Source organism: Ascaphus truei, chromosome 10 (genome assembly GCF_040206685.1).
Source record: "Ascaphus truei isolate aAscTru1 chromosome 10, aAscTru1.hap1, whole genome shotgun sequence".
Lineage (NCBI taxonomy): Eukaryota > Metazoa > Chordata > Amphibia > Anura > Ascaphidae > Ascaphus > Ascaphus truei.
In genome coordinates, this window is record NC_134492.1 from 48343194 (window position 1) to 48358142 (window position 14949).

The 14949-nt window shown below is 37.6% G+C and overlaps 1 protein-coding gene across 1 annotated transcript in view; it reads left to right on the top strand.

Annotated features, from left to right (window-relative positions):
* The window catches only part of BRINP3 (BMP/retinoic acid inducible neural specific 3), a 642890-nt gene extending 628344 nt beyond the window's left edge, over window positions 1-14546 (top strand). The window contains exon 8 of the mRNA XM_075616874.1: window positions 13050-14546. Coding sequence (XP_075472989.1) covers window positions 13050-14166 — 1117 coding nt within the window. The 3' untranslated portion in view covers window positions 14167-14546. The remainder of the gene's footprint in view (window positions 1-13049) is intronic.
* Window positions 14547-14949: the final 403 nt, after the last annotated feature.

The following is a 14949-nucleotide window of genomic DNA, read 5'->3' on the forward strand; positions in this document are numbered from 1 at the left end:
GTCAGAATGCCAGCAGAGTAAGTACTGTAACTCTTTTGAGCAGTAGTACTGTATACTATTAACTGTACTGTGCTGCTTTGTGTTTTTTTTCTTGTCAATAACTGTACTGTCTTTGTCTGTATGTTTGCAGTTCCCCTGATTTGAACCCCATAGAACTGGTGTGGCATGCTATGAAACATCACCTGAGGAAATTTATCAAGCCAGCAAACAAAGAAGAACTTCACAAGGGGACATTTTAATGTCCAAATGTGCAATAATCATATACATCATATAAATAATATGTTACCAGTAGTTTTAGAACATGTAGGTTTGGCTACAGGAGTGTGATTATAGTTGAGTATAAAGATAATAGTCTTTTTCACTAAACTTAGATTTTTAGTCTTCCAGATTCAGGTTGCCGTTGTAGAAGGGAAAGGTGTCAATTTCGGTAGGCAGGATTATCGGCCGCTAATGATTTGTCAACAATTTGGAGATAATCTTTCAGCAATCAGTGAGTCGTTCCTACAGAGCAGCAATTCCAGGGGATAGTAATACCGTATAATAATCTCCTTTTTCCAGTTTTTGGGTTCCCTAACAAAAGGTGAGATAATCATGTTGAATGTTCAGCACACTTCACACCTATTGATGTGTGTACTGTATGTAGCTTCCAGCAGGAGTATGAGATTTATTATAATGTATTCTATCCAGTTTTGGTAAACTGTGGACCTACAATATTCTTATTATATATCCATAATAATGATTTCAATATATATATTAAATAAAAAACGATTATTTCAAATGGTATTTCAGTTGTACAATTCATTTTTTCTCTTTTTTGTGTTCCGTTACAAAATGGGAGATACTCATGCTGTGTGTATCTTATAGCAGGAGTTTCAATATTGAGCATAATAGTCTCCTTTTTTCTCAGGGGTCCTAAATAGTGGAACTAACTACAATATTATATATAATAACAAGGGTGACAAGCAGTTGTCATGCCTGGACAGCTTATGACAACTAGTTTACACCGTTTTATAATTCCCTTTATTCTTTGTTCAGGTACCTTGAAAAGAGTGAGAAACAGTTCTCAGGCATGGATTGTTATATAAAAGAGTACAAAACTTTAAATAATCCCCATGGTTCTTGTTCAAGGTAGTTAGAAAAAGGTGATACCCCACATACAGATGCAGCCACCATTAGCCGATGACTTGCCTTGGAAATTTGGGGCAATCTCCTAATATACTGCAACATTTCTGAGAGATTTCTGCAGCCAGACTAATAGCCCATTGGATTAATACCGTGTGGGGTCACTGCAGTCCCATTAAAACTGAATGGGACTGCAGGGACCCCCAATGTGTTAATCCGATGGGTCATTAGTCTGGCTGCAGAATCTCCCAGAAATGTTGCAGTGTTACTGGGAGATAGCCACAATATTTTCCCAGGCAAACCACCGGATACTCGTGGCTGAATCTGTATATAAAAGTATAATAGAAAAAGTATAATAATGTATACATTATATCTCTATATGCCCATTACAATTAAAATGTTGTTTAAAAAAAAAAAAAAATATATATATATATATATATATATATATATATATATATATATATATATATATATATATATATATATATGCATACATTACCATGAAGCGGCAAAGAGGCGACAGCACTCAGACAGTTTGAAGCAGTATTATGTATTAAACATATAGCACATATCTCCAACATTTCGATCCCACAGGAGGATCTTCCTCAGTGGGGGTGCAGAGAACAAGTGACAGCTAGTGACTTAAATACCCAAACACCCATGTGACATAAACCACACCCACTAATTAGATGACATCATAATTGCGCGCTGTAGCAGAAGACAATACCAAGATCAGAGAAAGTCAATGAGAATCACCTGCATCTGTGCTGGAGTCCTCCCATTGGCCCATGTCACTCACATGACCAGGCATAAGGTATCTGCATTACTTCATTGCACAGTCACTGCCTCAAACATACTGACAAATCTCCTAGAGTGCCTCTCCACATATATAAAAGCCTATAGTCTGGACACAAGTAATGTCCCTATTTGGAGTAAACGCTGAGCCAAGGGGTATGCATATGTAGTGACAAGACTAACCATATACAACTGAGCCCCCTACATAACTTAAGGAAGAGGGTTTTGGAGTAAAAAGTCAGAGAAAGAACCTGCTAAGAGCGCATGAGAACACCCAAATATAACACAGTGAGGATAAGTGAGGTGGAGAGGGAAGGAAAATAAAAATCAATGGAAGAAAATGTGCAGAATGAGCAAAAGTAACTGTAAAATAGTATACTGTATATAACCCATTATGCATAATAAACATTATGAGCATTACCAAGATATCTGACTACACTGGTGCACATGTATACCAATGGAAAAACATTATAAGAAACATCCCAGGTTCATGTCCTCATTTAAACTTTTTGGGGCCATAGTGTCTAATTTATAAATCATTCTCGCCTCGAGTTGCAGCAAGAGCCTGCGTCTATTGCCTCCCCTTGGTGCAACATGGGCTTGCACAATGGGCATACAGCGAAACGTGGCCACGCTGTGCTGTTTATGTTTAAAGTGTCTTGACACTGGTAGCAGCTTTAGAACATCCTGGTTAGTGGAATCTGTGAGGGCTTTCCATATTGTTGAACGGTGCATTGCTATTCGCTCCTTGAGCATCTGTGATGTCTTGCCCACATAGACAAGCCCGCAGGGGCATTTGATGATATAAACAACAAATTTGGAATTGCAATTGAGAAAGTCCACTATTTTGATTGGATAACCCTTGTGCGGGTGCAAGAACGTATTGCCCAACATCAAATATTGGCACTTAACGCACCCTCTGCACTTATGTACTCCTGGAATTTAGTGAGCCAGGTGGGGGACACAGCATATTTATCCACAGGGTCTGCTTTCATGAGATGGTCCCCTATATTGCGGCCCCGCCGGTAGCAGAAAAGGGGTGGAGACAAAGTATTTCCCAATGCGTTTATCATTGGCCAGAATGTGCCAGTTTTTTCTCATGCTGCGCTGTATCTGGCTAGAGGCAGTGCTGTATGTCGATACTACATGAAACCGATCACTCCCCTTGGTTTTTATTGTAGGTTTTGATAGATCACCTCTTGTGGGCAACCAAACTTTAACCAGTGCTTCCTTGATTTCTGACTGGTCATAACCCCTTTCGCTGAAACGTTCAGCCATTTTCAGAAGTGCCTTTTCAACTTTCGCTGGATCACTTGTTATTCTCCGCACACGAAGCATCTGTGAGAAGGGGAGCCCCTTCTTGAGAGGAGGTGGGTGATGGCTACGAGCATATAGGAGAGTGTTTTATCAGTGTCCTTAGTGTGTATTTTAGTACACAATCTATTATTCTCCTTGTATACCACAGTATCCAGAAAAATACTCAGATGCACTGTACTTGTATTGAAACGTATATTAGATGGTATGAGGTTCACATGGTTGATAAACTCAAGCAGATTATGTTCACCCCCACCCCACAACAGAAACACATCATCAATGAATCGTGAATAGTGAAGAATAGATTCAGCGTGTGTGGCATCATGTAAAAGATGCGTCTGCTCGTACCTGTCCATGAAAATATTTGCATTGGATGGGGACAAATTAGACCCCATGGCCGTATATATATATTGCACCTTGTCACTTTTTGCAATAAAGGCTGCAGTTGTTATGTCTAAGCTTTGTCTATGCGCATGCGTGTGTATGGAACGCTTACACTATGCAAGTCACTCGATAGAAAATTGAATTTAAGAGGAGGCAGCCAGAGGGGAAGAGGGGAAGGATGTGTTTCTCTACACACTTTGCTTTTGCAATTTTTTGCGGTTACAATGTTTTATTTTTTTTTAAACACCCACACACAGTAGTATACAGTACAAGTATAATAATGCATACAATATATCTCTGTGCCCACTACAATTAAAATAAAAACATATAAAAAAATGTAAAAACAGCCGAAACCCATGGAGCATAGCATTTGCAATGCTTTTTTGGTAGTCACTTAATTCAGTGAAACTTCCCTAGTATAATAGTGTGTAAATAATGTATATATATATATATATATATATATATATATATATTTATATATATATATTTATTTTATTTTTTTATTATTATTATTATTCATATAGTATTTCTCTATGTGCCCACTAAGATTCATTTTTTTTTCATTTGTTTAAAAATATTTTTATTTTACACCAAGTTACTTGCTGCAATAAAGTACAGGCTATGCCTGCATGCGTGTCTATGCAACACATAGGTTATGCATGCCATTGAAAATTAATGAGAATTTCAGAGGGGGTGGGTAGAGGGTGGGGGTTGAGTTCCTCTACATATTAGGCAAAGACTGAGAATTAGTGAGAAGCGTCCTTGGCCCTGTAGGTGAGAGTTTTCTGCTTGATAGAAGCAATGTTGGGGAGGGGGGGGGGATATTTGTCTACTCTAAGTAAACATACAGTCTATAGGGTGGCCAATTCCCCACAGCATTAATGTGAACACTAAATACTGTCAAACTGTATACAGGCATACCCCGGTTTAAGGACACTCACTTTAAGTACACTCGCGAGTAAGGACATATCACCCAATAGGCAAATGGCAGCTCGCACATGCACCTGTCAGCACATCCTGAACAGCAATACCGGCTCCCTACCTGTACTGATGCTGTGCGCAAGCGTGGAGAATATAGAGCCTATTACAAATGCGTTATTTACATCAGTTATGCACGTATATGAGTATTGCAGTACAGTACATGCATTGATAAGTGGAAAAAAGGTAGTGCTTCACTTTAAGTACATTTCGTTTTACATACATGCTCTGGATTCATTGCGTACGTTAATGCGGGGTATGCCTGTACACACTTGCATTTGCAATCTTTTGCGGTTACAATGTTTTTATTTCTGTGAAACACCCACCCACAGCAGTTTAAAGTAAAAGCATAATAATGTAAACAATATATGTTATGTGCCCACTATGATTAAAATAAAAACATATATGTTTTTAAAAAAACATATAAAAATATAAAAACAGCCGAAACTCATGTATTACAAGAAGCAAGATTGAAAAAGTTAGATGTAAGCGTAGAAAAAATAGATAAAAAACAGAGAAAATATGTAAGTCCCAGTTCACATAAACATACTCTAGTGTGTTGCTTGTCAGAGCTTCATGGTATAATAACCCAAAGTTCAGATATTGGTTATCGTAATGGTATGCAATATTGCACTGTTCTTACTTGAGATAGCCTGAGGACCTTCACGCTGCTTGTACTCTGCACTCCATCCACTCCACAGAGACATAGTTCTACTCCAGCGCCTCAGTTAGATTACCAAGTTGTCCCCTATCTTGCTACTTCTCCCGATCTGGTGGTGATGTGGGGACCTTCACGCTGGTCGGACTCTGCAACCAGTCCGCTTAGCTGATGTCACTCTCTGCTCCTGCGCTTCGGATCTCCTGCCATGTCGTCCCCTCTCTCACAGACCGTAGCTCTCTTGGGAAATAACCCATCTGTCTTGCTACGTAAGATGCACCGGCACCACTTTTCTCCTTTACCTTCTCACTCACTGATCCAACACCCAATATCGTTAAGTTTGGGTGTGCTCAGCTACAGTGAGATTGCCACCTCTCAGTGTGTCCAACACCTCTTGCTGCTGCAGATCTCCTGATGTTACATCACTGCATCAGGGCGTCAGCAGCCAACAGGTGTAGCCTTTCAATTGAAATAAGTTTCCAGCTTACAGGTTGCCTCTCAGCATAGATGAGGGAATGGGCTCACTTGATTCAGGGCGGTGGTATATATGTGAGGTAAAAAGGGGAAGAAGACTACCAGACGTTTAATAAAAATAAATCAAAGTATTGTAAATACACAAACCATGGATGATATAGATCAAACACATAAAGGGGTATAAAAAGGCCACCCTATGCATTTCATCCAGAAACAGACTTCTTCACGGGTATAGTTTGGTAATAAATGTACCCAGTATTTATACCTGTGTATAACCTCTCATTCATTAATGAGGTAATTGGGAGACCAATAGAAAGATATTTTCCCTCAACCAATAAGGTAATAACAGAATATAGGCAATACAGGAAAAAAGAATAATATGTTACATACCTATTCATATACTCTTATGTAATTAATAATATATAACTACCGGTAATCATTTAATAAAATAATTTAACATACATATAATACAAATTAATAGAAAATAGGGCATTCATAACCCCATATATGTAATATAGTAAAAACTAAGATATAGTGAATTGAGACTTGGAGAATTGTTTGCTGTGACTATAGTCTAAAGTTCTTGACAAATGAATATGTATTGTACTCGACGATAGGCTAGCTATATGAATAAGTTTAGCACACAAGTGGTTGTATAAATAACATCACTTATAAATGTAAATTTTAGTACCAATATTTACATTTATATTCATATAAAGGTTTGTAGTTAACTTTTAAGTGAGAGATTAATTCCCAACCTTGGAAAGATTTGATTATCCCATGCTAATACATCAGAGATAATACCTCATGGTATGTGAGACAGAGAGAACAGATCAATATCTAAATTACATTAAATACTCATATTCAAACGAATACAATCTTAAACAGATATTTGTATAGTGAGTGGAAATGAACAGAACTGAAGAGGGATTGATTTATAGATTTAGTCTCGTAGAAACGCTCCTAAATCTATATCTACGTTATGTCCTATTGGAATTAATGTTTTAACCAGGTGGATCCATTTAGTTTCTCATTTAGAAATCTGGTTAACAAGGTCTCCACCTCTCCAGTTAGGTTCCAGTAAATTAATACCAATACAAACAATTCCTGATGGATTCTGATTATGTACTTCTTTAAAGTGTCTTGAAAGACTATGTTGTGTGAATCCTTTCTGAATATTTGTAATATGTTCTGCAAATCTGAGTTTGTGTTTGCGAGTAGTCCTACCTATATATTGTTTCTGACATGGACATTGAATTAAATAAACTGCATTGACAGAATCACAGTTAATAAAGTGATTGATAACAAAGTCTTTTTTTGTGTGAGTAATACAACTGATTTTTGTACTATTGGACGTGAGTGCTGTCTCTCCTTACCAGACGCAAGAATGGTAATATGGTTTCTGTGACTGCCTGATGTATATCGTGGATTAAACAACTTTTCATTTTGAGTGTGCTGCGGATTCTATCTTTTTGTATATCCCCCAGACTGGCCGGTGTTCCCTGTCTATCTGCCAGCACCTGGATTTCTGATAAGTATTTATTACTATTTGTATGAGTATAGTTCCTTTCTTATGTGCACCCAGCTTCAGTTTATATATATATATATATATATATATATATATATATATATATATATATATATATATATATAGCGTGATACTGTTTCACATTTAATATTAAAATGAAAGGGAAATAGGCTCACTGACAAAGGTTATAGAATTAAGAGCATGTAGTGATAAATATCACCGTCACTGGCAGAAATCCACATGGATTATCCGTGTATAGTCCGCGGTATGGATGCCAAATCAGTCTCACTCAATCTTGGGCTGCACCGAGGGAGACACTCCCTGTTAGGTAAAAGCCCCAGAGACAGGCAGGAAACAATGTGCTCCATGCATTGACAGCCAAAGACAGCTGGGATCCAGACCGGCCAGCTTCCGGCCCACCATGATGACGTAGTGTCGCTGTGTTGTCGTCCTAATGCGTTTCGTCTCTGCGTGAGACTTTCTCAAAGGCTAATGGTGAGTGATGCACCTGTTACAGTGTCCTATCTCAATGTTGCGCATGCACATAGAGTGTACCTCACTCAATATGGTGGTTCCGGTATTCTATTACTAATATATAACGCATGCGCATTGCAGTCACCCCTCCAAGATGTCGGCTCTGTCGGTACACCGGTTTGTTTGATTTTCGCAGGGCTTCCTAATGTGGGTAATTATGCACAGGTGATTTTATCTAGTTTTTGTATGTATATATATCCTTGTTTGTCATTTTGTTGTTGCACCCCCCTTGAGAAAAGTCCCGTTCCGGGACCGAAACGTCGGATTGGGCGTCTGTTGTATGTGCCTTAATACAACTGATTTTTATACTATTGGAAATGAGTGCTGTCTCTCCTTACCGGACGCAAGAATGGTAATATGGTTTATATATATATATATATATTTATGCTGCAGCTGCTGCTTCTGTCACATACACTGCTGCTGTTGCTGCTGTCGCATCCACTGCAGCTATTGCTGCTGCAGTGCAGCTCTGGATATATTATCAATGACTGTCCTTGTCAAAAATTGGCAGAGTTACCATTAAACTGTTTTGGAAGCTTAATAATTATTATTGGGATTTTTCACAGTAATAATCAATACTAAAAATAATTGCTGCTATCTATACTATAATTCAGAAAGTTTGTTTGTTTGTCTGGCAATGCAAATCCACAAACTTAATCCTAGAGCCACCAAACGTGGTATGTTATCTAATAGGATCAAAAGGAAGAGCGTAGTTGGGTTTTTTATATGTTTGATTAATAGCTTTGTATTTTATATATATATATATATATATATATATATATATGTATATATATATATAATAAACAAATAAAACTAAGGCACAATATAGACTCAAAGCTCTAATGGTTGTCTTCGTTAGAGAGGAACAGTTAATCTGTATCAGTATGACATCAGTAATGAAAGTCCTGAAGGAGATAATCCTGGAAATAATGAAGAACAGCTAATATACAGTAGTGATGTACTGTGAGATATATTGTAACACACAATCGTGAACAGCTACTTAAAATGTAGCTGAAGTAAATTGCCATTTGGATTTCAATCCCAGACACAATGGAAACCGCAAGTCCCGGCGTCTCTACCTCCATGCTGGAATGCTACGGATCAGCTGACTGTGTTCGCAAATCAAGCTTTCGCACTGTTTCCTCTCCCTCTCCCTATCCCTCTTGTCAGCTGGCAGTGACGTCAATGGGATGCTAGAGGTCTTTGTGTAGTACTTTGTTAATCCTACAGCCGCTATTCCACTTCTCACTGAGCTCCGTTAGATTTTATTGCACTATGATAGTAAATGCAGTCTAAACGGCAATTCAGCAGGTTATGTACTGTAGGCAAATGAACTGTTTCTTCTCGGTTGAGACTTCCTCAGCGAGAAGTGGAATAAGCGTTTCTTCTTGGTTGTGACTTCCTCAGCGAGAAGTGGAATACGCGTTTCTTCTCGGTTGAGACTTCCTCAGTGAGAAGTGGAATAAGCGTTTCTTCTTGGTTGAGACTTCCTCCGTGAGAAGTGGAATATGCGTTTCTTCACGGTTGAGACTTCCTCAGCGAGACGTGGAATCGCGGCAAATTTTCATCAGTAACAGTTCTAAAAATATTTTTTTTAACCTTCCCTCATTACATAATAGTCTACATCCAACAAGTCAATATTCAGATTTCTGTGTAGCACAAGTTACATATACAAAAATGACAATAAAAAAATAGATAAATACATAAATATCCTTCCTAGTGCCTGTTCATAGAAGAATGATAGCATTAATGTAGTACTTCAACACAGATTAAATTAAAAAAAACACATCTTTCCGACCACATTCCTAGGAGGAGGTTGCTGTTCCATATTTGTGTAGGATACAGTCCATAACATCATGGACATATGTCTTTTTTCATCCTGATCTACCATGTAACTACTATACAGTATGTAAGTGTGAATTAAACAAAAACAAATGTGTATATCTTAACATTCATTTCAAATATTAAATTACGTACACTTGTTCACGTGTTAAATTAGTATACAGTAGCATGAAGATACAGTAATATGAAATTACCCTTACTGCTTGGATATGCTCAATAGAAGTACAGAGGGATCCCACATCACATGTACAGTAACCCAAATATAGTTAGGGCACCAGAGAAATTAATGTAGATAGTTTAATGCACCTATACACGTACTGTGTCTATGATAATGTATGATAATGAATTCACCAATGTTTTTTTTTTTTTTTTTAATAATCAATTTACTGCAAGCTCATACAGTTTCAAAAGATAACAGTCTAATAGTTATTAAATGTTCTTGTGAGCAATTACAGATTGGTGACATTTTTGCCAAAATTCGAATCTGCTGCAGATATATAGAGACATATGGAGAGACACCTGTGGTCAAAAGGAGCACACCTGAGAGATATGCTAATGGTATATGCAAAGTATATTTAAATTACTTACATACTGTACTCCAATCTTAAAAGGAGTTCCATGATAACTACGTAGAGTTGACAAGTCTAAGGACACTTATGAGGAATGGGGTACAGATCAGGCCCAACAGGATTAGAACCCACAATATCTGCTATTGTGGGCAGCAGCTCTAGCAGTGTGCAGATCAGATTTTGGTAAAACCAGTGCCTTAAATCCACAGATCAGATTTTGACAGGTTTGCCCATTTCTAGTGAGCATACTCAATTATCGTATGAACCGCGGGCAAAGTATAAAGGCTCATATTTAGTAAACAGGGCTATTCCATAAGAAATGTTCTCACTGGAAGGCACCTTCAAGTGAATGTTAAATTATCGTATGTCTTGTTTTTGGGCAATGTGTTTAGCCGTTGGACATAAAATTCCGTAGTTATCAAAACATATTTCTTTCCTGATCAGTGGATTCAATTATGAGATTTTTCTTCTTTTAAAGTGCAATTAATGGATACTTTTTAACTACTGTTAAGTTACATCTGACATTTAACCCTTCCCAATGGGCATGTGCGTGGGTTCGAAATTATAACTTTATGAATTTGATGCAGGTTTACTAGTATGAATGTCATAAATTCAACATTAAAACAGAAATCAGAATTGAACTTTGGAACAAATTTTCAGACCTTAGCAAAATACAAGGCAACATCTGAAAAAGGCCCAATTAATTAATTAATTAATTACATTAAAAAAATGATACACTTTTGAGTTTGCAAATGTTAAAAACCTGCAAACTTTTGTGAAAAAGTTTAAAGAGTTGAAAAAATAAACCCAATAAATAAAAAGTGCCCACATCTTTCAAATCCTTATCGACCTTTCTCATAATAAGTTATACCTTTATTACCCTTATCATACTGTAGTAAAAACATTTGTAAATTCTCTGGGTGCAAAATAATATTCGTGAGGTAAAACAATGAATTAATTTATGGTGTGATCTATTATATTAATATTGACACTAATTCGTAAATACCTCTTTCCCTGACTTTGAACATTCAATTTTTTTCCCCAACCCTCCCTGTTTCCCTCTTTTTTTATCATCATCTTTGTGCTTTCCACAGTTTTCTCTGGAATCATATCTTGAAACCTTCTTATACAGTATCTATTAATAACTTGTTTTAGGTCAGGTGTTTTACAAAAGTTTTATTTTGGTTCTCTGTTTTATTTTTGACCAGACTCTGCTAGTGCTGTGTCAATTTTAAGTGGTAGCAGAGACTGCAGTTGAATCTGAAGGTTCAAAGTGCAAGTATTGCATTGTATTGTATGTCTTTATTTATATAGCGCTATTAATGTACATAGCGCTTCACAGTAGTAATACATGTGTATCAAATAAATAACAGAGCATGGAAATAAGTGCTTTAGACATAAAAGTAACATTAAGGAAGAGGAGTCCCTGCCCTGAGGAGCTTACAGTCTAATTGGTAGGTAGGGAGAACGTACAGAGACAGTAGGAGGGAGTTCTGGTAAGTGCGTCTGCAGGGGGCCAAGCTTTATGTATCATGTGTTCAGAATATCCACAGTGCTATTCATATGCTTCTTTAAGCAAGTGTGTCTTAAGGTGGGTCTTAAAGGTGGATAGAGAGGGTGCTAGTCGGGTACTGAGGGGAAGGGCATTCCAGAGTGTGGGGCAGTCAGTGAAAAGGGTTTAAGGCGGGAGAGGGCTTTAGATACAAAGGGGGTAGAAAGAAGACATCCTTCAGAAGAACGCAAGAGTCTGGATGGTGCATAACGAGAAATTAGGGCTGAGATGTAAGGAGGGGCAGAAGAGTGGAAAGCTTTAAAAGTGAGGAGAAGAATGGAGTGTGTGATGCGGGATTTGATCGGAAGCCAGGAGAGGGATTTCATGAGTGGAGATGCTGAGCAGATCTAGGAAAGAGTAGAGTGATTCTGGCAGCAGCGTTTAGGATAGATTGTAGGGGAGACAGGTGAGAGGCAGGAAGGCCGGACAGCAGGAGGTTACAGTAATCAAGACGGGAGAGAATGAGGGCCTGAGTCAGAGTTTTAGCAGTCGAGCAACAGAGGAAAGGGCGTATCTTTGTTATATTGCGGAGGAAAAAGCAACAGGTTTTAGAAATGTTTTGAATGTGGGGGGTGAATGTGAGAGAGGAGTCGAGTGTGACCCCTAGGCAGCGTGCTTGGGCTACTGGGTGAATGATCGTAGTTCCAACAGTAATGTGGAAGGAGGTAGTAGGCCAGGTTTGGGAGGAAGTATGAGGAGCTCTGTTTTAGCCATGTTGAGTTTAAGGCGGCGGAGGGCCATCCAGGATGTTATAGCAGAGAGACATTCAGAAACTTTGGTTTATACAGCAGGTGTAAGGTCAGGTGTTGAAAAGTATATTTGTGTGTCGTCAGCATAGAGTTGATAATTAAACCCAAAAAATGTTATTAGGTCACCTAGAGAGAGTGTGTACAGAGAAAAGAGAAGAGGTCCCAGGACAGAGCCCTGGGGTACCTCCACAGAGAGATCAATAGAGGAGGAGGAGGTGTTAGCAGAAACATTACATGTACATGAGTTTTGCAACTTTCAAAGGTAACTTCTTATGTTCATTGCTACCGAAGAAATATGAGCTATAGGATTTTTAGAGTATAAAATATGATAAAATAAAAACTCCATTATTTTACTTTCCACATACATACATAATCATATAAAAGCACAGTGAAACATGTTTATTAGGATGATTTGTAATTATAATGTTCCCTTATATATTTCATGTTATTTGATGATGAATTGAATCTATACAAGCTACCTTGTGAATATCAACTTGCTTGAGCAATTGATCTTTACATTAATGTAAATTATCTTTGCTTTTTTTTCCAGATCTTCATCTTACTGGCTTAACCGAATCCAGTCATTTCTTTATTGCAATGAAAATGGCCTTTTGGGAAGCTTCTCAGAAGAAACTAATTCTTGCACATGTCCCAATGACCAAGTATATTGTCAAACATTCTTGCCCTGTGTTATTGGAGATGCTGCAGCCTGCCTGACTTGTGCAACCGACAACCGCACCAGATGTGGAAACTGCAACACAGGATATATGCTGAGTCAAGGCTTGTGTAAACCTGAAGTGTCTGATTCCACCGAGCACTATATTGGATTTGAGACTGATATGCAGGACTTGGAAATGAAATATTTGCTTCAAAAAAATGATCGTAGAATGGAGGTTCACGCCATCTTTATCAGCAATGATATGCGCCTTAATAGTTGGTTTGATCCATCTTGGCGCAAGCGAATGCTCCTCACTCTAAAGAGTAATAAGTATAAATCCAACATGGTCCACATGATCTTGGGCCTTTCACTTCAGATTTGCTTGACAAAGAATAGTACCTTGGAACCTGTTTTGGCTGTCTATGTCAACCCTTTTGGAGGCAGTCACTCTGAGAGTTGGTTCATGCCTGTGAGTGAAAACAGTTTCCCAGACTGGGAACGGACTAAGTTGGACCTACCTCTTCAATGTTACAATTGGACCCTAACATTAGGGAATAAATGGAAGACCTTTTTCGAAACAGTCCACATCTACTTAAGAAGTCGTATCAAATCATATGGTCTTAATGGCAATGAAAGCATCTACTATGAGCCATTGGAATTTATTGATCCTTCTCGCAACCTGGGATATATGAAAATCAATAACATCCAGGTCTTTGGATACAGCATGCACTTTGACCCTGAAGCCATTCGGGACTTGATCTTACAATTGGACTACCCCTACACTCAGGGTTCACAGGACTCTGCCCTCTTACAGCTGTTGGAGATAAGGGACCGCGTCAATAAACTTTCTCCACCTGGCCAACGTCGTCTAGATCTTTTCTCTTGCCTCCTTCGACATAGACTCAAGTTATCCACCAGTGAAGTAGTGAGAATCCAGTCTGCTTTGCAGGCCTTTTATGACAATCTACCAAACACAGTTGAATATGAGACAACCAAATTATGTAGTTAACCTCAAAATTCAAGCACAACACAAAAACTTTTAAAGTTTTTACAGTGCTTTTGTGAAACAGTTTATGTTCTGGAGATTACATTTAAATTGTCTTTTCAATCTGTCTTATATCAATCAATAACATTTGATCACAATTTAAAACACATTATGTGTGAACTTGCGGACAATGAATATACTATACCTGCAATTTTTAGTTTATGAATGAAATAAATACTGACACAAATGTAGAAGACATTCTACTTTTTACAACAAATTTAATTTGTAATTTTATATGTTCCATGGCAGTGCTTTTGTGCCCTGCGTCCTCTAGAGGGAACATAAAAGGATACCAATAAAATTTTGTAGCACAACAGTTATTAAAAAGAAATGCTTTGGAATACTTTTTTTTCCATGCTGTGAGTTATTCTGTGATATACTATGGTTTAAATAACTTTATTTTGAGATCTCCTATTACACATAAATGTACACACTGCGAGATATACCAAAACAGTAATATCATCAGTATAATACGCTAATAAGGTTTATGAGGGTAATTTAGAATGTTTAGAATTTTAACCAAATTATATATCTCAGCTAATATATAATTGCAATTTCTGCTTGATTGAATAATCTTATTAAAGTCAAATTTGCAGTAGTTTATCTGTATCTAAAGAAACATAATATAGTACACATTTTAATCTATTTTTTAAGTCCTTAGATAAACTCTTCAATTTATTGTATCCCTTGAATGTAGAACAAAGGAAACGGCAGGTATATTATTTTGACATGGGAAATGTGAAAAAC